The 22,506-nt window shown below is 38.5% G+C and overlaps 1 protein-coding gene across 2 annotated transcripts; it reads left to right on the top strand.

Annotated features, from left to right (window-relative positions):
• The first annotated feature begins 3,478 nt into the window (after positions 1 to 3,478).
• LOC147341309 (integrator complex subunit 6-like) lies at positions 3,479 to 22,129 on the top strand. 2 transcript variants are annotated; one of them, XM_086389158.1, is made up of 5 exons: positions 3,479 to 3,643; positions 18,350 to 18,452; positions 20,638 to 21,012; positions 21,364 to 21,457; positions 21,825 to 22,129. In XM_086389158.1, exons 2-5 carry the CDS (start codon positions 18,353 to 18,355, stop codon positions 21,919 to 21,921), a joined length of 666 nt encoding a protein of 221 aa, XP_086245284.1. In that variant the 5' UTR covers positions 3,479 to 3,643; positions 18,350 to 18,352; the 3' UTR covers positions 21,922 to 22,129. The 2 variants fall into 2 exon arrangements, with proteins under 2 accessions (XP_086245284.1, XP_086245285.1); XM_086389159.1 differs by lacking the exon at positions 3,479 to 3,643 and adding an exon at positions 13,605 to 13,814.
• Positions 22,130 to 22,506: the final 377 nt, after the last annotated feature.

Here is a 22,506-nt window from a genome sequence, read left to right as displayed (position 1 = left end):
TTTATTATTAGGTGCTTCCAGATGTACAGTTGTTAAATGTTTCTGGTGAAATAAAATTTGGTTATTTTATAGTGAGCTTTTATACTACACTTATGCATTTTTTAGAAAGTCTCTTTTGTCTGATATTAGTATAACTACCTCAGCTTTCTTTTGGTTAAATTTTGCCTTTTATAAAATATTAATTTCTTTACATTCAATCATTCTATGTCCTCAAGTTTTAAATCTTTATCTTAGCATAAAACTAGAATTTTTAAAAAATCCATTCTGACCACCTTAACTGGCAATGTGGTATATTTACATTTATTATCATTACACATAATATTTAGATTTGCCTTTAGCAGGTTGCTTTGTGCCTTTTCTTTGTACTTCATGCTTATGTTCTTCTTTATTACTAATTTTTTAATTTAAATTTTGACAATGAAAGAAAGCATGAAAGTGAAAGGTGGTCAGTCGTCCAGGCCAGAATACTGCAGTGGGTAGACTTTCCCATCTCCTGGGGATCTTCCCAACCTAGGGATCGAACCCAGGTCTCCTGCATTGCAGATTCTTTACCAGCTGAGCCACACAGGTCAAGAAGCAACAGTTAGAACTGGACATTCAACAACAGACTGGTTCCAAATCAGGAAAGGAGTACTTCAAGACTATATTTTGTCACCCTGCTTATTCAACTTATATGCAGAGTACATCATGAGAAGTGCTGGGCTGGAGGAAGCACAAGCTGGAATCAAGATTGCCAGGAGAAATATCAATAACCTCAGATATGCAGATGACACCACCCTTATGGAAGAATTCAAAGAAGAACTAAAGAACCTCTTGACGGAAGTGAAAGAGGAGAGTGAAAAAGTTGGCTTAAAGCTCAACATTCAGAAAACTAAGATCATGGCATCTGGTCCCATCACTTCATGGCAAATAGATGGGGAAACAGTGACAGACTTTATTTTCTTGGGCTCCAAAATCACTGCAGATGGTGACTGCAGCCATGAAATTAAAAGACGCTTGCTCCTTGGAAGAACAGTTATGACCAACCGACAGAGCACATTAAAAAGCAGAGACATAACTTTGCCAACAAAGGTCTGTCTAGTCAAAGCTATGGTTTTTCCAGTAGTCATGTATGGATGTGAGAGTTGGACTATAAAGAAAGCTGAGCACTGAAAAATTGATACTTTTGAACTGTGATGTTGGAGAAGACTCTTGAGAGTCCCTTGGATAGCAAGGAGTTCCAACCAGTCCATGCTAAAGGAAACCAGCCATGAATATTCATTTGAAGGACTGATGCTGAAGCTAAGCTCCAATACTTTGGCCACCTAACGTGAAGAACCGACTCATCTGAAAAGACCCTGATGCTGGGAAAGATTGAGGGTAGGAGGAGAAGGGAACGACAGAGGATGAGATGGTTGGATGGCATCACCGACTCAATGGACATAGGTTTGAGTAAACTCCAGGAGTTGGTGATGGACAGGGAGGCCAGGCATGCTGCAGTCCATGGGGTTGCAAAGAGTTGGAAATGACTGAGCCAGTGAACTGAACTGAACTGAACTGAAGGCATGAATGAATGCTGTGTGGATTTTTTTTTTCTCTTCTGATCACAAAGCCTATTTGTAGTTGGCATTTGTTATTTGCTTACACTGGGTCCACTTTGGCTTGATGTTTGTATTTGGTGTGAGAAATGTGTTCAACTTTATTTTTTTTGCATGTAGACATCCAGTTCTCCAGGCAACATTTGTTGGAAAGACTATTCTTTTCCCATTGAATAGGCTTAGCACCCTTATCAAAATGTGATTGACCATAAATTAAGGTTCTAGTTCTAGACTCTTAGGTTTGCTCCTTTGACCCATATGTTAGTCCTTATACCAGCACCACACAGTCTTGATTATTGTAGCTTTGTAGTAAGTTTTGAAATCTGGAAATGTTTGTTCCCTTACCTTGTTCTTTTTCAGTGTTTTGTTTGTATTTTGGCTATTTACTTCCTTGTGGATTTCAGAGTTACTTTGCCAAATTCTGCCAAAAAAAAAAAAAACTAGGTAGAATTTTGATAGGGATTATATTACATCTGTAGATCAATTAGGAGAGTATTGCCAACTTAACATGTTTTCCAATCTGCAAACATGGGAAATCTTTCTATTTATTTATGCCTTCTTTAAATTCTTCCAGTAATGTATAGTTTTCAGAGTACATGTTTTCTACTTTTTAAATAAATTTATTCACAAATATTTTATGCTTTTAAATGCATTGTAAATGAGATTGGCTCAGCTAAATTTTCTTATTGGTTATTGATTTTTTAAATTTATTGCTCTTATATCCTGCAACTGTACTGAATTTATTTATTAGTTTGGATATATTTTTAGTGGATTCCTTAGAGTTTTCTATGTACAAAATCATGTTATATGCAAATTGTGATGGTAATTCCTCCTATCCAGACTTGATGCATTTTATTATGATTTCTTGTCTAATATTCCCTGCTAGAACTTCTAGTACAGTATTGAAAAGAACTGTTAAGAACAGACATCCTTGCCTTGTTTCCAATAGGAGTTTACATATCCAATACTATAGTTTACATATTTCATACCAATGTTAGGTCTGGGGTTTTTGTAGATGCTTGTTATCAGATTGAGAAAGTACCCGTCTATTCCAAATTTATTGGGTACTTTTATCATGAAGAGATTTTTATTTTGTCAAATGCTTTTTCTGTACCTACGGAGGCAATCATATAGTTTTTTTGTCATGTTTTTTGTTAATGTATTACATTAATTAATTTTCAGATATTAACCCAACTTCCATTCCTGGCATAAATGCTGGTTGATCTCAGTGTACAACCTTTTTTATATGCAGATGGATTTGGCTTGTCAATATTTTGTTGAAGATTTTTCATCTATAGTTATGATATTATTTTTCTTGTTATGTCTCTTTCTGGCTTTGGTATGAGGACTAATACTGGCCTCATAAAATGAAGTAGGATTCCTTCCTCCTTTCTTTTTTTGAAGACATTGCTAAAGATTCATATTATTTCTTTCTTAAATGTTTGATAGAATTTACAAGTAAGATCACCTCATCTGGGCTTGTATTTGTGGGGAGATTTTTAACTTCTAATTTAATCCTTTATCTTAGTATAGTTCTACTTATATTTTTTTTTCTTGAGTCATTTCAATAATATGTGTCTTCCAGGAATTTTCAAGTTTCATCTAAATTGTCTAATTTTTTGACATAAAGTTGTTTATAATATAATCCTTTAATTTCTGTAAGGTCAACATTGATGTTCCCACTTTTCTGATTTTGATAATTTGAGCATTTTCCCCTTGACCGGTCAAACTGAAGGTCTGTTATTTTTTTTATCTTCTCAATGAACCGACTTTTGATTTCATTGATTTTCCTCATGGTTTTTCTGTTTTATAGTTCATTGATTTTCCACCCTAATCTCCATCATTCCCTTCCTTTTGCTTGCTTTTATTAAGTATATAAATTTAAAACTTTAGGGGTAACTAGGGAGGAGCCAAGATGGCGGAGGAGTAGGACAGGGAGAACACTTTCTCCCCCACAAATTCATCAAAAGAGCATTTAAACGTCGAGTAAATTCCACAAAACAACTTCTGAATGCCGGCAGAGGACATCAGGCACCCAGAAAAGCAACCCAACTCTTCGAAAGGAGGTAGGAAAAAATATAAAAGACAAAAAAAGAGACAAAAGAGGGAGGGACGGAGTTCTGTCCCGGGAAGGGAGTCTTAAAAAGAGAGAAGTTTCCAAACACCAGGAAACCTTCTCACTGCCGAATCTGTGCCGAGCTTTGGAAGCACAAAGGGCAACTTAACAGGGAGAAAAAAATAAATAAACAATTAAAACTAGCAGATTGCGAGCCCTACGGTAACTCCCCCAGCGGAGAAGCAGCGCAGACGCCTGCACAAGCCATTGGCAAGTGGGGGCTGGGAAGGGAGGCGCGGCGCGGGCTGCATCACTTAGAGTAAGAATCTGGCCTGAATACCCTGAGCGCTATCTGAGCGAAATAATCTGGGCTAGCAAACCAGACTGTGGGATATCTACCACGCGAAAAGCCAGCCCTAACCTAAGACACCGCCAGGCCCACGCACAGAACAAAGGACTGAACAGAGATAGCCGGCTGCAGACCTTCCCCCTCCGGTGACAGGCAGCCAGAGCCGGAAGGGGGCAATTGCAGCCCCAGAGAGACATTATCTATAAAACTGTAAGCAGGCTTCTTTGCTAACTAAAACTTCTTGGGGGTCTGGACGGTCAACATCTGCCTGAGAAGGTGCACCGGTTTTACACCCAGATAACCGAGTGGCAGGGAGGCGATAAGTCGCAGCATTGGCGCTTGCCAAACACCTCATCACCTGAGCTGCTTGGACCTGGGAAGAGCACAAAACGCAGGCCCAACTGAGTCTGCGCCTCTGAGGACTACCTGAGTGCCTGAACCTGAGCGGCTTGGACCTGGGAGGTACATGCAGCCCAGGGCCGGCCTCGGATTGTTCCCGGCAGAACAACCTAGAGCCCGAGCAGTGTGGGCAGGGAGGCTACACGCGCCGTGAGCGGGGGCAGACCCAGTGTGGCTGAGGCACTGCGAGCGCATGCCAGTGTTATTTGTTTGCAGCATTCCTCCCTCCCTCCCCACAGCGCAACTGAACAAGTGAGCCTAAAAAAAAAAAAAAAGTGTCCTCCACCGTCCCCTTTGTGTCAGGGCGGAAACCAGACACTGAAGAGACCAGCAAACAGAAGAAATTATAACAGAGGGAAACGCCTCGGAGATTAAAACCTTGTGGTTACTACGGACTACATAGGAAGAGGCCTATAGATCTTGAGAAATAATAAGTCGGACCAAGGAACTAGCCAAAAATGAACTGAACCCACAATACTCACAACAAAACCAGAGAAAGTCCTAGATATATTTTTACTATTTTTACGATCATTCTTTCTTTCTTTTTTTTTTAATTAAAAAAAGAATTTAAAGTCCTCTATTGTTCCTTTAATTTTCACTTTTATAACCTATTACTTTGTAAAAAAAAAAAAGACCCTATTTTTTTCTTCTTCAGCAAACTTCATATATATATATATATATTATAATTTTTTGACCTTGTCTATTTTTTCTTCTTCTTTTCTTTAACATTGTATTTTTGAAATTCCAAACTCTACTCTAGATTTTTAATTTTAGCTTTTTGGTATATGTTAGCAATTTTGTACCTATAGTTTTTTTTTTTATAATTTCTGTGACTTTTTTTTTCTCTGTTTCTTTCTCTTCTTCTTTTATATAACATTGTATATCTGAAATTCCAAACTCTACTCTAGATTTTTAATTTATGCTTTTTGGTATTTGATATCAATTTTGTACCTGTATTTTCTTTATAATTTTCACGACCTTGTTTGTTTTTCTTTGTTCGTTTTTTCTCTTTCTTTTCCTTCTTCTTTTCTTTAACATCGTGTTTTTGAAATTCCAAACTCTACTCTAGATTTTTAATTTTAGCTTTTTGGTATATGTTAGCAATTTTGTACCTATAGTTTTTTTTTTTATAATTTCTGTGACTTTTTTTTTCTCTGTTTCTTTCTCTTCTTCTTTTATATAACATTGTATATCTGAAATTCCAAACTCTACTCTAGATTTTTAATTTATGCTTTTTGGTATTTGATATCAATTTTGTACCTGTATTTTCTTTATAATTTTCACGACCTTGTTTGTTTTTCTTTGTTCGTTTTTTCTCTTTCTTTTCCTTCTTCTTTTCTTTAACATCGTGTTTTTGAAATTCCAAACTCTACTCTAGATTTTTAATTTTAGCTTTTTGGTATATGTTAGCAATTTTGTACCTATAGTTTTTTTTTTTATAATTTCTGTGACTTTTTTTTTCTCTGTTTCTTTCTCTTCTTCTTTTATATAACATTGTATATCTGAAATTCCAAACTCTACTCTAGATTTTTAATTTATGCTTTTTGGTATTTGATATCAATTTTGTACCTGTATTTTCTTTATAATTTTTGCGACATTGTTTGTTTTTGTTTGTTTGTTTTCTCTCTTTATTTTTCTTCTTCCTTTTTTTAAACATAGTATTTTTGAAATTCCAAACTCTACTCTAGATTTTTAATTTTTGCTTTTATGTATTTGTTACCAATTTTGTACCTTTAAGAACCCAATCTTCAGTACCCATTTTTCACTAGGGAGCGAGATTACTGGCTTGACTGCTCTCTCTCCCTTTGGACTCTCCTTTTTCTCCACCAGGTCGCCTGTGTCTCCTTCCTAACCCCTCTCTACTCTACCCAACTCTGTGAATTTCTGTGTGTTCCAGACGGTGGAGAACACTTAGGGAACTGATTACTGGCTGGATCTGTCTCCCTCCTTTTCATTCCCCCCTTTTATCCTTCTGACCACCTCTGTCTCCTTCCTCCTTCTTCTCTTCTCTGTATAACTCCGTGAACATCTCTGAGTGGTCCAGTTGTGGAGTGCACATAAGGAAGTGACTACTGGCTAGCCCACTCTCTCCACTATTGATTCCACCTCATCTCATTTGGGTCACCTCTAACTCCCTCCTCCCTCTTCTCTTCTCCATGTAACACTGTGAACCTCTCTGAGTGACCCTCACAGTAGAGAAACTTTTCATCTTTAACGTAGATGTTTTATCAATGGTGCTGTATAGAAGGAGAAGTTTTGAAACTACTGTAAAAATAAGACCGATAACTGGAAGCAGGAGGCTTAGGTCCAAACCCTGACTCCAGGGAACTCCAGACTCCAAGGAACATTAATTGACAGGAGCTCATCAAACGCCTCCACACCGACACTGAAACCAAGCACCACACAAGGGCCAACAAGTTCCAGGGCAAGACATACCAAGCAAATTCTCCAGCAACAAAGGAACACAGCCCTGAGCTTCAAGATACAGGCTGCCCAAAGTCACCCCAAAACCGTAGACATCTCATAACTCATTACTGGACATTTCATTGCACTCCAGAGAGAAGAAATATAGCTCCACCCACCAGAACACCGACACAAGCTTCCCTAACCAAGAAACCTTGACAAACCACCTATACAAACCCACACACAGCGAGGAAACGCCACAATAAAGAGAACTCCACAAACTGCCAGAATACAGAAAGGACACCCCAAACTCAGCAATTTAAACAAGATGAAGAGACAGAGAAATACCCAGCAGATAAAGGAACAGGATAAATGCCCACAAAACCAAACCAAAGAGGAAAAGATAGGGAATCTACCTGATAAAGAATTCCGAATAATGATAGTGAAATTGATTCAAAATCTGGAAATCAAAATGGAATCACAGATAAATAGCCTGGAGACAAGGATTGAGAAGATGCAAGAAAGGTTTAACAAGGACCTAGAAGAAATAAAAAAGAGTCAATATACAATGAATAATGCAATAAATGAAAAACACTCTGGAGGCAACAAATAGTAGAATAACAGAGGCAGAAGATAGGATTAGTGAATTAGAAGATAGAATGGTAGAAATAAATGAATCAGAGAGGATAAAAGAAAAACGAATTAAAAGAAATGAGGACAATCTCAGAGACCTCCAGGACAATATTAAATGCTACAACATTCGAATCATAGGGGTTCCAGAAGAAGAAGACAAAAAGAAAGACCATGAGAAAATACTTGAGGAGATAATAGTTGAAAACTTCCCTAAAATGGGGAAGGAAATAATCACCCAAGTCCAAGAAACTCAGAGAGTCCCAAACAGGATAAACCCAAGGCAAAACACCCCAAGACACATATTAATCAAATTAACAAAGATCAAACACAAAGAACAAATATTAAAAGCAGCAAGGGAAAAACAACAAATAACACACAAGGGAATTCCCATAAGGATAACAGCTGATCTTTCAATGGAAACTCTTCAAGCCAGGAGGGAATGGCAAGACATACTTAAAATGATGAAAGAAAATAACCTACAGCCCAGATTATTGTACCCAGCAAGGATCTCATTCAAGTATGAAGGAGAAATCAAAAGATTTTCAGACAAGCAAAAGCTGAGAGAATTCTGCACCACCAAACCAGCCCTCCAACAAATACTAAAGGATATTCTCTAGACAGGAAACACAAAAACAGTGTATAAACTCAAACCCAAAACAATAAAGTAAATGGCAACGGGATCATACTTATCAGTAATTACCTTAAACGTAAATGGGTTGAATGCCCCAACCAAAAGACAAAGACTGGCTGAATGGATACAAAAACAAGACCCCTACATATGTTGTCTACAAGAGACCCACCTCAAAACAGGGGACACATACAGACTGAAAGTGAAGGGCTGGAAGAAGATTTTCCATGCAAATAGGGACCAAAAGAAAGCAGGAGTAGCAATACTTATATCAGATAAAATAGACTTTAAAACAAAGGCTGTGAAAAGAGACAAAGATTGTCACTACATAATGATCAAAGGATCAATCCAAGAAGAAGATATAACAATTATAAATATACATGCACCGAACACGGGAGCACCGCAGTATGTAAGACAAATGCTAACAAGTATGAAAGGAGACATTAACAATAACACAATAATAGTGGGAGACTTTAATACCCCACTCACACCTATGGATAGATCAACTAAACAGAAAATTAACAAGGAAACACAAACGTTAAACGATACAATAGACCAGTTAGACCTAATTGATATCTATAGGACATTTCATCCCAAAACAATGAATTTCACCTTTTTCTCAAGCGCACATGGAACCTTCTCCAGGATAGATCACATCCTGGGCCATAAAGCTAGCCTTGGTAAATTCAAAAAAATAGAAATCATTCCAAGCATCTTTTCTGACCACAATGCAGTAAGATTAGATCTCAATTACAGGAGAAAAACTTAAAAATTCCAACATATGGAGGCTGAACAACACACTGCTGAATAACCAACAAATCACAGAAGAAATCAAAAAAGAAATCAAAATATGCATAGAAACGAATGAAAATGAAAACACAACAACCCAAAACCTGTGGGACATGGTAAAAGCAGTCCTAAGGGGAAAGTTCATAGCAATACAGGCACACCTCAAGAAACAAGAAAAAAGTCAAATAAATAACCTAACTCTATACCTAAAGCAACTAGAAAAGGAAGAAATGAAGAACCCCAGGGTTAGTAGAAGGAAAGAGATCTTAAAAATTAGAACAGAAATAAATGCAAAAGAAACAAAAGAGACCATAGCAAAAATCAACAAAGCCAAAAGCTGGTTCTTTGAAAGGATAAATAAAATTGACAAACCATTAGCCAGACTCATCAAGAAACAAAGGGAGAAAAATCAAATCAATAAAATTAGAAACGAAAATGGAGAGATCACAACAGACAACACAGAAATACAAAGGATCATAAGAGACTACTATCAACAATTATATGCCAATAAAATGGACAACGTGGAAGAAATGGACAAATTCTTAGAAAAGTACAACTTTCCAAAACTTGACCAGGAAGAAATAGAAAATCTTAACAGACCCATCACAAGTATGGAAATTGAAACTGTAATCAAAAATCTTCCAGCAAACAAAAGCCCCAGTCCAGACGGCTTCACAGCTGAATTCTGCCAAAAATTTAGAGAAGAGCTAACACCTATCCTACTCAAACTCTTCCAGAAAATTGCAGAGGAAGGTAAACTTCCAAACTCATTCTATGAGGCCACCATCACCCTAATACCAAAACCTGACAAAGATCCCACAAAAAAAGAAAACTACAGGCCAATATCACTGATGAACATAGATGCAAAAATCCTTAACAAAATTCTAGCAATCAGAATCCAACAACACATTAAAAAGATCATACACCATGACCAAGTGAGCTTTATCCCAGGGATGCAAGGATTCTTCAATATTCGCAAATCAATCAATGTAATACACCACATTAACAAATTGAAAAATAAAAACCATCTGATTATCTCAATAGATGCAGAGAAAGCCTTTGACAAAATTCAACATCCATTTATGATAAAAACTCTCCAGAAAGCAGGAATAGAAGGAACATACCTCAACATAATAAAAGCTATATATGACAAACCCACAGCAAACATTATCCTCAATGGTGAAAAATTGAAAGCATTTCCTCTAAAGTCAGGAACAAGACAAGGGTGCCCACTTTCACCATTACTATTCAACATAGTTTTGGAAGTTTTGGCCACAGCAATCAGAGCATAAAAAGAAATAAAAGGAATCCAAATTGGAAAAGAAGAAGTAAAACTCTCACTATTTGCAGATGACATGATCCTCTACATAGAAAACCCTAAAGACTCCACTAGAAAATTAGTAGAACTAATCAATGACTATAGTAAAGTTGCAGGATATAAAATCAACACACAGAAATCCCTTGCATTCCTATACACTAATAATGAGAAAACAGAGAAATTAAGGAAACAATTCCATTCACCATTGCAATGGAAAGAATAAAATACTTAGGAATACATCTACCTAAAGAAACTAAAGACCTATATATAGAAAACTATAAAACACTGGTGAAAGAAATCAAAGAGGACACTAACAGATGGAGAAATATACCATGTTCATGGATTGGAAGAATCAATATAGTGAAAATGAGTATACTACCCAAAGCAATTTATAGATTCAATGCAATCCCTATCAAGCTACCAACAGTATTCTTCACAGAGCTAGAACAAATAATTTCACAATTTGTATGGAAATACAAAAAACCTCGAATAGCCAAAGCGATCTTGAGAAAGAAGAATGGAACTGGAGGAATCAACCTACCTGACTTCAGGCTCTACTACAAAGCCACAGTTATCAAGACAGTATGGTACTGGCACAAAGACAGAAATATAGATCAATGGAACAAAATAGAAAGCCCAGAGATAAATCCACGCACATATGGACACCTTATCTTTGACAAAGGAGGCAAGAATATACAATGGATTAAAGACAATCTCTTTAACAAGTGGTGCTGGGAAATCTGGTCAACCACTTGTAAAACAATGAAACTAGATCACTTTCTAACACCATACACAAAAATAAACTCAAAATGGATTAAAGATCTAAACGTAAGACCAGAAACTATAAAACTCCTAGAGGAGAACATAGGCAAAACACTCTCTGACATACATCACAGCAGGATCCTCTATGACCCACCTCCCAGAATATTGGAAATAAAAGCAAAAATAAACAAATGGGACCTAATTAACCTTAAAAGCTTCTGCACATCAAAGGAAACTATTAGCAAGGTGAAGAGACAGCCTTCAGAATGGGAGAAAATAATAGCAAATGAAGCAACTGACAAACAGCTAATCTCAAAAATATACAAGCAACTCCTACAGCTCAACTCCAGAAAAATAAATGACCCAATCAAAAAATGGGCCAAAGAACTAAATAGACATTTCTCCAAAGAAGACATACAGATGGCTAACAAACACATGAAAAGATGCTCAACATCACTCATTATCAGAGAAATGCAAATCAAAACCACTATGAGGTACCATTTCACACCAGTCAGAATGGCTGTGATCCAAAAGTCTACAAATAATAAATGCTGGAGAGGGTGTGGAGAAAAGGGAACCCTCTTACACTGTTGGTGGGAATGCAAACTAGTACAGCCACTATGGAGAACAGTGTGGAGATTCCTTCAAAAACTGGAAATAGAACTGTCTTATGATCCAGCAATCCCACTGCTGGGCATACACACTGAGGAAACCAGAAGGGAAAGAGACACGTGTACCCCAATGTTCATCGCAGCACTGTTTATAATAGCCAGGACATGGAAGCAACCTAGATGCCCATCAGCAGATGAATGGATAAGAAAGCAGTGGTACATATACACAATGGAGTATTACTCAACCATTAAAAAGAATACATTTGAATCAGTTCTAATGAGGTGGATGAAACTGGAGCCTATTATACAGAGTGAAGTAAGCCAGAAGGAAAAACACCAATACAGTATAATAACACATATATATGGAATTTAGAAAGATGGTAACAATAACCCTGTGTACGAGACAGCAAAAGAGACACTGATGTATAGAACAGTCTTATGGACTCTATGGGAGAGGGAGAGGGTGGGAAGATTTGGGAGAATGGCATTGAAACATGTAAAATATCATGTATGAAACGAGATGCCAGTCCAGGTTCGATGCACGATACTGGATGCTTGGGGCTAGTGCACTGGGACGACCCAGAGGGATGGTATGGGGAGGGAGGAGAGAGGAGGGTTCAGGATGGGGAACACATGTATACCTGTGGCAGATTCATTTTGATATTTAGCAAAACTAATACGATTATGTAAAGTTAAAAAAAAAAACTTTAAGGGTAACTAAAAATATTTGCTTCATTTAAAGTGGGATTTGAGACATCAGACATATAGAAATGTTTATGATATTGCACATAGCAGTCATTTAGACCAGTTAACTAGGAGGAGAGCCAATCTGCTAAAAACAGATAAGATTTTATTTAGAACATTTGTTGATGAATGAAATTTCAAGTCTGACTTGCATGAAGGTGTTTATTGCATGAGTAGGTTATTTAAACAATCTGATCACATGTACCACAGCCTTGTTTAACTTAGTGAAACTATGAGCCATGCTATGTAGGGCCACCCAAGATGGACAGGTCATGGTGGAGAGTTCTGACAGAACGTCCACTGGAGAAGAGAATGGCAAACCACTTTATTATTCTTGCCTTGAGACCCCCATGAACAGTATGAAAAAGCAAAAAGATAGGACACTGAAAGATGAACTCTTCAGGTTCCATGGGGTTGCAGAGTCAGACACTACTGAGCAACTGAACTGAACTGAGGTAATTTTGTAGTACTTTAATATTTATAATATTCATTTTCACTGAATCTTTACATCTAACTAGGTCCAAGTTTATTTTTTTTAGCTTAAGGAGAGGTGCATTTTAATCAGCACACATACTACCCACTTTATGTTTTGCATCTTGTAATAACCTTTAAAACAGTCCATAAGGTAGATAATTTCTACATATTTTATGGAAATAGCAACTTCTAGTAAGCCTTTAAGTAGTTTCCCCAGGTTTAACCAATTGAAAAATGGAAGAATCTAGATGCATAAGATTCCAGGTACTGTACACTTATATATCACAGTGCCTATAGCTATGGGTTCAGCAGAGAATTCCTTGTTTACATGGAAATATTGAAACTGATAGTATCCGGGATAGTTGGTGTCAGTTTATAAAGCCTCTTTTTTCAATTTTGTTGATTTTAAGCAGGATCATCTGTTCATTAAGTTGAGCAGCTTTCACAGCTGGACACAGCCATGAAATTATATTCCAAGATTCATATATAAAGTGACTTTTCTGGGAAGAAAGTCTGTACATTTAATCAAATTATCCAAAGAGGGCAATTATCAGTGCCCACTATCCAAGATTCCCTGGGGAAAGAATGCCATGGAGCCTAGGCTCTTGCAAATAGGGAAGAAGAATGATCATTTAGTTGGGATGGTGCTATAAGGGAAGTCAGTCCATTCTCAAACTTGGTTTGCAACATAGGGGAGTTGTTCTAGACCTAGTTGTTGGAGCCAATAGGCAGTGGTAACGGTGGACTGATAAATTACTTAGATGAAGGGAGATGATTCTAGATCTTAGAACATGATGTAGACCCTAGATACGAGATTCTAAACTCTGTTTGGTGCAGTGGTATAGGTTGCTAACATAGTCTATGACCATGTCCTCCCTAGAGGATCATTCACTTGAGCTGTATAACATCAATTACTTTTCTAGTGCTTTTCCACTTTCTCACCAAGGTATTCTCATGCAAAGAGTTAGCCATGAGGAAGATCTGAAGACATTGGCCTCCCCACCTCAAGAGATTGATCCAGGCCAACCTAAAACAGTTTATACTTTCAACTCTATGTTTAAAAATGAGAAGGTCTGTCCAAATTTTTATACTTAGTATAAGTATTTTCTTCTTCCAAGGATAAATGTAAATCTCAGGCTTTACTTCTTTTTATTTAAAAGATAAAATATGACATAGTGATTCTTGTGTAAACAAACTGGGAGCCTCCTGGTACAAGAATGTGTTGGTTGAACAGAAATAATAGTTGTTTTTTATTGGACTAAGACTTGGGGGTTTTTATTCTTTTTTAAATTGATATATATTTAATTTACAATGTTGTATTAATTTCAAGTGTACAGCAAAGTGATTCAGTTATACATATGTTCTTTTTCAGATTCTTTTCCATTATAGGTTATTACACTATATTGAGTATAGGTCCCTGTGTTCACAGTGGGTTCTTGTTTCTTACCTATTTTATATATAGTAGTGTGTTAGGATCTGGTGTTTAAATTATAACATTTAATGCTCACAATTGTTCTGTATATGAGTATTACTATCTTCCCTTTAATAAGAAGAAATCAAGGTTGACAGTGGTCAAATGCCTTGCCCTGAGTTACACAGCTAAGAGATAAAGCCAGGATTTGAATCTATATCTTCCTGGCTCCAAAGTCTATATTCTTTCCCACCCCTATAGTAACTCTCTTAATTCCAGATTATACTCTACTTCCTGTTTCTATTATTCAAGCCACTAGTGCTCTATCTAGACAATCACTGAATGTTCCTCTTGAAAAATGAAGTACTAGGGACTTCCTTGGTGGTCCAGTGGTTAGGACTCTGCACTTCCACTGCCGGGGGGTTGAAAGGTTGTTGTTAACCCAGGAAGACACCGAGATTCTTGGCCTCCGGAGGAGAAGAATTCAATCTGGGGCCAGAGACGAGGCTTGATCGCTCAGAGCTTTTGTGTAATACAGTTTTATTAAAGTACAAAGGAAATAGAGAAAGCTTCTGACATAGGCATCAGAAGGGGGCAGGAAGAGTACCCCCCTGCTAGTCTTCAGCTGGATGTTATATAGTCACTGCTGCTGCTGCTAAGTTGCTTCAGTCATGTCCAACTCTGTGCGACCCCATAGACGGCAGCCCACCAGGCTCCCCCATCCCTGGGATTCTCCAGGCAAGAACACTGGAGTGGGTTGCCATTTCCGTCTCCAATGCATGAAAGGGAAAAGTGAAAGTGAAGTCGCTCAGTGGTGTCCGACTTTTCGCAACCCCATGGACTGCAGCCTACCAGGCTCCTCCGCCCATGGGATTTTCCAAGCAAGAGTACTGGAGTGGGGTGCCATTGCCTTCTCCACTAGCAGTCTGTTAATGAAAGAAAGGAATGTCTTAAAACTCAGAATGGCACCAGGCCCCTCATCCATAAAATGTATTTTGGGATAATCTTGGCACCAGAGGATTCATCCTGGGCCATAAAATGATTGACTTGAATCTTGTAGAAGGGTAGATTACCATACAAATAGTTTAATTTACGTAAATTAGGGGAACAATATCTGAGTATAACATAATGATTTGTCAAGTAGGTTCTGAGCCATTAGGTGGAACCGACTTGAAGACAGGAGTCTGGGGTAAATGCATAGTACATTAACATAGCTTAAGACAAACATTTCCATAAGAAAAATGCATTGGTTAACTCAAGGTTTGAGAATAGTTAACTTCGGGTGAGACCAGGTGTCATTATGGCAACACAGTATTTTAAGAGAAACCTTCTTTTAAATTTGTATGAAAAGTGAAAGTGAAGTCGCTCAGTCGTGTCCAACTCTTTGCGACCCCGTGGACTGTAGCCCACCAGGCTTCTCCATCCATTGGATTCTCCAGGCAAGAATACTGGAGTGGGTTACCATTTCCTTCTCCAGGGGATCTTCCCGACCCTGGGATCGAACCCAGGTCTCCCGCGTTGGAGTCAGGCGTTTTAACCTCTAGAGAAGGAAAAAATATCGCTAGTTTGTTTCCTCCTGCCTCTTAAGAGAGAGAAAATGTCTGACACTTGCAGCCTATTTCCTCCGTTTGGAGACCCCTGGCCTTCCTGCCTGTTACCCTGTCAGGGTCAGGTTTGGACCCTGGTTAGGGAACTAAGATCCCACAAGCATGAGGCATGGCCAAAAAGAGAGAGAGAAAAGAGAAATAAAGTACTAGGTGATGTTGCCATGATTGGATTACCCTCATGAATGTCTTATGTGAGAGTGTTTTGTGTGTAAGAGAAAGACATACTGAGTTGATCATTAAATCATGAAAACAAAGAGAATTATATCTGCACTCATAGAAGAGATCACTGATATAGAGGCACAGAACATGCAGCAATCTCTTCTATAACAAAACTAGAGTAAAACCTATTCTACTTCACCCCCAAAATTCTCCTTAATTGGAGTTTTTTTAATCTTCTGTGCCTTAGTTTCCTCAACTTAAACAATGGAGATAACAATCACACCTAACTTACAGGATTTGGTGACGGATTGAGTTAATACATGGAAAGCATTTAAAACAGTACCTGGTAGAGACAAATGTTCAATGAAAATGTTTTCACCCATTATGGGGTATTTTTTTATGGGAAATGCAAATATGGGAAAGTATTTTTGTCACAGATGTATTCAGATAATGCAAAGGCATATTCTTGGGTTATCCTTTGACGAAAATAACTCTTAGCTAACCTAATGTTCAAGCTGGTTTTAGAAAAGGCAGAGGAACCAGAGATCAAATTGCCAATATCCACTGGATCATCGAAAAAGCAAGAGAGTTCCAGAAAAACATCTATTTCTGCTTTATTGACTATGCCAAAGCCTTTGACTGTGTGGATCACAATAAACTGTGGAAAATTATGAAAGAGATGGGAATACCAGACCACCTGATCTGCCTCTTGAGAAATCTGTATGCAGGTCAGGAAGCAACAGTTAGAAATGGACATAGAACAACAGACTGGTTCCAAATAGGAAAAGGAGTACGTCAAGGCTGTGTATTGTCACCTTGTTTATTTAACTTATATGCAGAGTACATCATGAGAAATGCTGGGCTGGAAGAAACACAAGCTGGAATCAAGATTGCCGGGAGAAATATCAATAACTTCAGATATGCAGATGACACCACTCTTATGGCAGAAAGTGAAGAGGAACTAAAAAGCCTCTTGATGAAAGTGAAAGTGGAGAGTGAAAAAGTTGGCTTAAAGCTCAACATTCAGAAAACGAAGATCATGGCATCTGGTCCCATCACTTCATGGGAAATAGATGGGGAAACAGTGGAAACAGTGTCAGACTTTATTTTTCTGGGCTCCAAAATCACTGCAGATGGTGACTGCAGCCATGAAATTAAAAGACGCTTACTCCTTGGAAGGAAAGTTATGACCAATCTAGACAGCATATTGAAAAGCAGAGACATTACTTTGCCATCAAAGGTCTGTCTAGTCAAGGCTATGGTTTTTCCAGTGGTCATGTATGGATGTGAAAGTTGGACTGTGAAGAAAGCTGAGCGCCGAAGAATTGATGCTTTTGAACTGTGATGTTGGAGAAGACTCTTGAAAGTCCCTTGGACTGCAAGGAGATCCAACCAGTCCATTCTGAAGGAGATCAGCCCTGGGATTTCTTTGGAAGGAATGATGCTAAAGCTGAAGCTCCAATACTTTGGCCACCTCATGCGAAGAGTTGACTCATTGGAAAAGACTCTGATGCTGGGAGGGATTGGGGGCAGGAGGAGAAGGGGACGACAGAGGATGAGATGGCTGGATGGCATCACTGACTCAATGCACATGAGTGTAAGTGAACTCCGGAAGTTGGTGATGGACGGGAGGCCTGGCGTGCTGTGATTCATGGGGTCACAAAGAATCGGACACGACTGAGAGACTGAACTGAACTGAACCTAGTATACCCTTCAATTTCATGTTTTATCTGCCACCAACACTGAAAAATACTCTGAAGACCTGCCCAGCCCCAAAGGTGACATATTTGAATCTCCATAGGTTAGAAATGTGAGGATTTACATTATCAGTACTCTAACTTTCACCATCAACATGTACCATTTAATAAAGTGTTAATCAGTGTGTTAATAGATTTAAAGCACAAAATGACAAAAAAATTTTTCCTTTTTTCCTCCCCAAGAAGAGCTAAAACAAAATGGTGTGTATTTCTCTAAATTTAGGGATAACCATGTATTTATCACTTTGGTTAATGAGAACCACTCATTTCCCAGCATTCTTAATAATCAGAGTTGTACCATGTTTGGCTTTGGCCAACACCTCCTATTTTACCTTCTCCTTATTTCACTTAGACTGGATTGAAATTGGATTGTGTTTTCTTTTTCTTTTTTTTTAATTTTATTTTATTTTTAAACTTTACAATATTGTATTGGTTTTGCCAAATATCGAAATGAATCCGCCACAGGTATACATGTGTTCCCCATCCTGAACCTTCCTCCTCCTCCCTCTCCATACCATCCCTCTGGGTCATCCCAGTGTGTGTGTTAAGTGACAGTAAATCTTTGACCCATGATTAAAACCTCTTTTAATGATATAAATGCATGGCTGTATATGCATGAAGCCTGTGACTGCATTTTATCTTTAATGGAATATGTCCACTGATGTTTTTCAGAAAATGAAGCATGATAAAGCAGTTCAAGTCACAGCAGGGCATCAAAAACAAAGGAAACATCCTGGAGAGCCCAAGGGCCACTCATCATCTAAGAGAAGGCGAAGTATGTCACCACGGCTAAGCAATCAAGGAGAGGGGAACTCTATCTCTCGGGTTTAGTCATGTCAAAAGAAGCTTATAGTTATGTCCTTGAAGGATGGACAGATATGAGCATACTTGCAAGTAGAGGGGCAAGGGACTAGTTAGGTCTAATCATTTGGAGTTGCTGCAAGAGTTAATAAAGCAGCTACCTGAGACAGAAGGAGATGAAGGGCTAAATAAGAGGACAGATCTGCTCACATTCTTCCTGTGCTCACATTTTGTTCATGCTCTAACTAAGTGTAGTCTGGCTCCTTCTTATGGTACTCCAATGAAACAGTGTCAAAGTCACCAGTGTCTGCTACATTTTGGCATTAATTTCTCAGCAGCATGTGATACAGTTGTTCACTCCCTCTTCCATGGAAAATTTTTAGTGTCCCCAGACACCACATTCTCCTAGATTCCTTGCCCTTTTATTAGTGACTTATTTTTTTCCTTCCTTTTCTGTCTTCTTTCCCACCTCTAAGTACTGCAGAGACCCAAAGCTGAATATTGGGCTCCTTTCCCTTCAATCCACCATCTCTGTAGATGATCCCATGCAGTCTTACAGCTTTAAACATGATTCACACTACAAAAATTCTTACTTTTATTCCTCTAGACCACAACTTGCTCCTGAACTTCAGACTCATATACAACTGCCTACATGGTATTTCCATTGAGTATTTATTAATACTAAATATCTAAAATTCAACTGGTTCTACATGTATGATCTTCTGACCTTTTCCCATTTCAAAAATGCTCTACTTTTAGCCATCTGTATCTCAGCTAATAATACCATTCATCAGATGTAATGTACATAAATGTATAACAACCTGTTATCCACAGGTACAGGGGACATGGAAGGGTTTAGAAGTCCTAGTATTTAAAGTTTGCAGATATCCGTAGCATAAGTAGTCCCACCATGGCCTAGGTCAGGCCACCAATGTGAGGTCACTGAACTAGAATCAGGAAAGGTTGGCCACACTCCATTCTTGCAAGCAGTTGCTTAATACCTGCACACACTTGGTCTATCCAGTAGTTCAGACTAAAATATTCGGATTCACTCGAGATTCTTATTCTTTTATTATTCTTTCACTTATATTGCTTAGCAAGTTCAGCAATTGGATACTAAGTATAAATCTCACATCCCACCATTACTCTCCATTCCTCTGATCTATGCTGCCATCGTGTCACCAAGATACTCCAGTAGTTTATTTTTCTACTTTCCAACTTTTTCATCTACCTCATTTTCTGACTTGCAGCCAGAGTGATCATATCAACACAGAAATCAGATCACACCACATCCATGCTGAAAATGCCTCATTACCTTTCCTTGGCACTCAGAGCACAATATGAGCTCCTGACTCTGGTCCACCAACTCAGCACAACCTGGGCCCAACATCCTCTCCTAACACGTGTCATCTGTATGGGCACAGGCCAGCTCTCCCTCCTCCTCCAGCCTCTGCCCAAAGGACACCTGCTCAGAAGGGATCTGCCTGACCTCGTGATCCACTGGGGCTCCCCCTCCTGCTCTCTGTCCCCTCCCTGCTTGCTTCTCCCCAAACACGAATTTGAACTGTAATTATTTTGTTGGATCATAGTACACTTCCTGCCTGGCCTTCCCATGAGCACAGACATTCCATAAGGGTGGGGATTGTTTCTTTGTGTGCTGTTGGAGGCTGCCCCCAGCTCCTGGCATGGTGCCCAGCACAGAGGACGATGAGTCAATGGAGGAGAGGTGTCAGACCTGGAGTAAAAAGAAATTCACTTTTCTGAGACAGAAAAGATGGATGAGGAGGATCATGTACTGACAGGGATTTGAGGTGATAGACTGTGGATATCAGACATCTTGACATCGAGTGAGACTTTCAGCTTTTCAACTCATACAGAACATTGAGGAGACATTAAATCATGAGTGCCAGGGCTCTATGAATGTTTGCATAGTAGTTGAACTGTTCAGATACATTACTGTATGTATTGAGAGTGTCAAGAGAGAAGAAGTGGTCTGTTGTATGCTCCTTGCTCAGTCCTATTTTGGGGATCTATTTCCACTTGGAACATCCTCTTGCTTTATGAAATAATTTCTTCAAAACTTCAGTGCACAGGGATGTCCCTGTGGGGGTGGTAAGATGCATCTAACTCACAGCTCAATCTCTTAATTTGGTTTGCAGCTGCTACTGTCACTCACGATGTTCATGAGGAGAAGATGGAAAATAATCAAACTCCACCTGGGGGCTTCTTTTCAAAATCTGCTTCATCAGAGCTTATGAATACGGCAGGAGATGGTATCCCACTCAACCAAGTGGATTCCCTGTCTGATGATTTCACTAGTCTCAAGAAAGATGGGCCGATTCTCAAACCTAGGAATAATGCACTCATAGGAGGAACCAAGAACTGCAGTGTCTCTGCAGGTGGCTCCAAAGCCGCAGCAATGTCTTCAAAGGGAACTGTGCCAAATAAATTGCAGATTAGTCCTGCTATGGCACAGAAAATTAATGATGATATAAAATATGAATTAATGAAAGAAGTTCGGAAGTTTGGACGAAGTAAGTAGTGAAAGAATATCTATTAATAAAACCATAGGAAGTTTCTCAATTTAGAGTAAACTGAACCTACATCTTGAACTCATCTTTTGATTGAATTGGGTTTTTACATAATTTACGATAGTTTGCCTAAAAATTCCTAATACCCCTGTTAGTTTTTTTTGTTTTGCATGGTTAATGTTTACAGTAGTTTCCTTAGTAGAGATGTACAGGTGTTATAATTCATCACTGGAAAGGCATGTGTAACACTGTGAAATAGAGTGTAACATTGTAGCCCATGAAGAATGGTTGCTGAAGTGGTAGATGCACTATTCTCATCTCTTTAGAAATACTTATTTTTTTTAATATCTTCAGATTTTGCAAGAATTTTCACTCTGTTTGAAGAAGTACAAGGACCTCTTTCAGTCAAGAAAAATTTTGTTGAATTTACCATCAAGGAAGCTGCAAGGTGAGTATAAAAAAGAACTTCTCAACTTTTTTAATGCAGTTCTGCCCAATGCTGAACAGGGGCAGGAACAGGCCTTGTTTATGCCAAACTCTGGCCCTCAATTACACCTTATGCTATTTCCATAGGTATTAGATGACTATTATTTTAGTCTAACGCATCCACAGAGCCTTCAAAGCTCACTATAGTCTGGAGTGGGCCTGGGCCCTTGATTGCCTCTCTTGGTATTTTCCTAGACCGTATCTTTCTATTAGGATATGTTTTGTGTTCCCATGTAGATTTCAAGGTCTATTTTCTATTTATTACTGTGCCTTACACATCATAGATGCTTAAATATCTTCTGGTTAATTCAATGCCTCTTTATTTTCAGGTTTAAAAGAGTAGTCTTAATTCAGCAACTTGAAAAGGTCCTAGAAAAAGTTGAATCCGACTGCTTGAGCAAAAATAGTCAATCACAAGAAAAATAGATAACCGTGTTCTTGCAAAGAACAATGAGAAGCAAGTACACATATTCTATGCTGCATGGTGGGATGAGATGCTGCTGAAGCTTCTTAAAATATTGTTGTCAAGAAAACTGCCCTTCTAGAGGCTAAGAGAAAAAGCAGTGGAGCCTTTCAATTTTACGGTTCTCTGTCAGTAAAAGCTGGGCTATTGCCCTAAGAATTTCCTGTGAAAGTATAGCTTGTTGTCTGTCTTTGTTCTCCTACCTGAGGAGGGGGATGTTATTAACACATTAAGCTAAATGTACAGTCCTGGGAGCAGGTCCAATAGTTGTAGCTGGTAGTCATAACTGCTCTCTTTCACTACTCATTTCTTATTCCTTTTGCCCAGAGGCAGCCCTACAGTTGGTCATGGTTCTTTGCCTTGTAGGATGATTAAATCTTAATTGTTGAAGGGTCTGGGCTAGATGTCCTGCCTTCAGTGGGTTATCGTTTTCCATAAACTTTAATCAGAAGATGTGAGAGTAAGTCAGCTCTTTAGCAATGTTGGGTATACTCCTCTTTAGCCCCTTGTATATAGTAGTTCCTTGTATAGTAGGAACCCCCAAACCC

The sequence above is a fragment of the Bos grunniens genome, chromosome X (genome assembly GCF_055505025.1).
Source record: "Bos grunniens cultivar Pamir isolate PY7600 chromosome X, Bosgru_T2T1.0, whole genome shotgun sequence".
Classification (NCBI taxonomy): Eukaryota; Metazoa; Chordata; class Mammalia; order Artiodactyla; family Bovidae; genus Bos; species Bos grunniens.
Note: the sequence above shows the minus strand (reverse complement) of the source record. Positions and strands in the feature narration are given on the sequence as shown.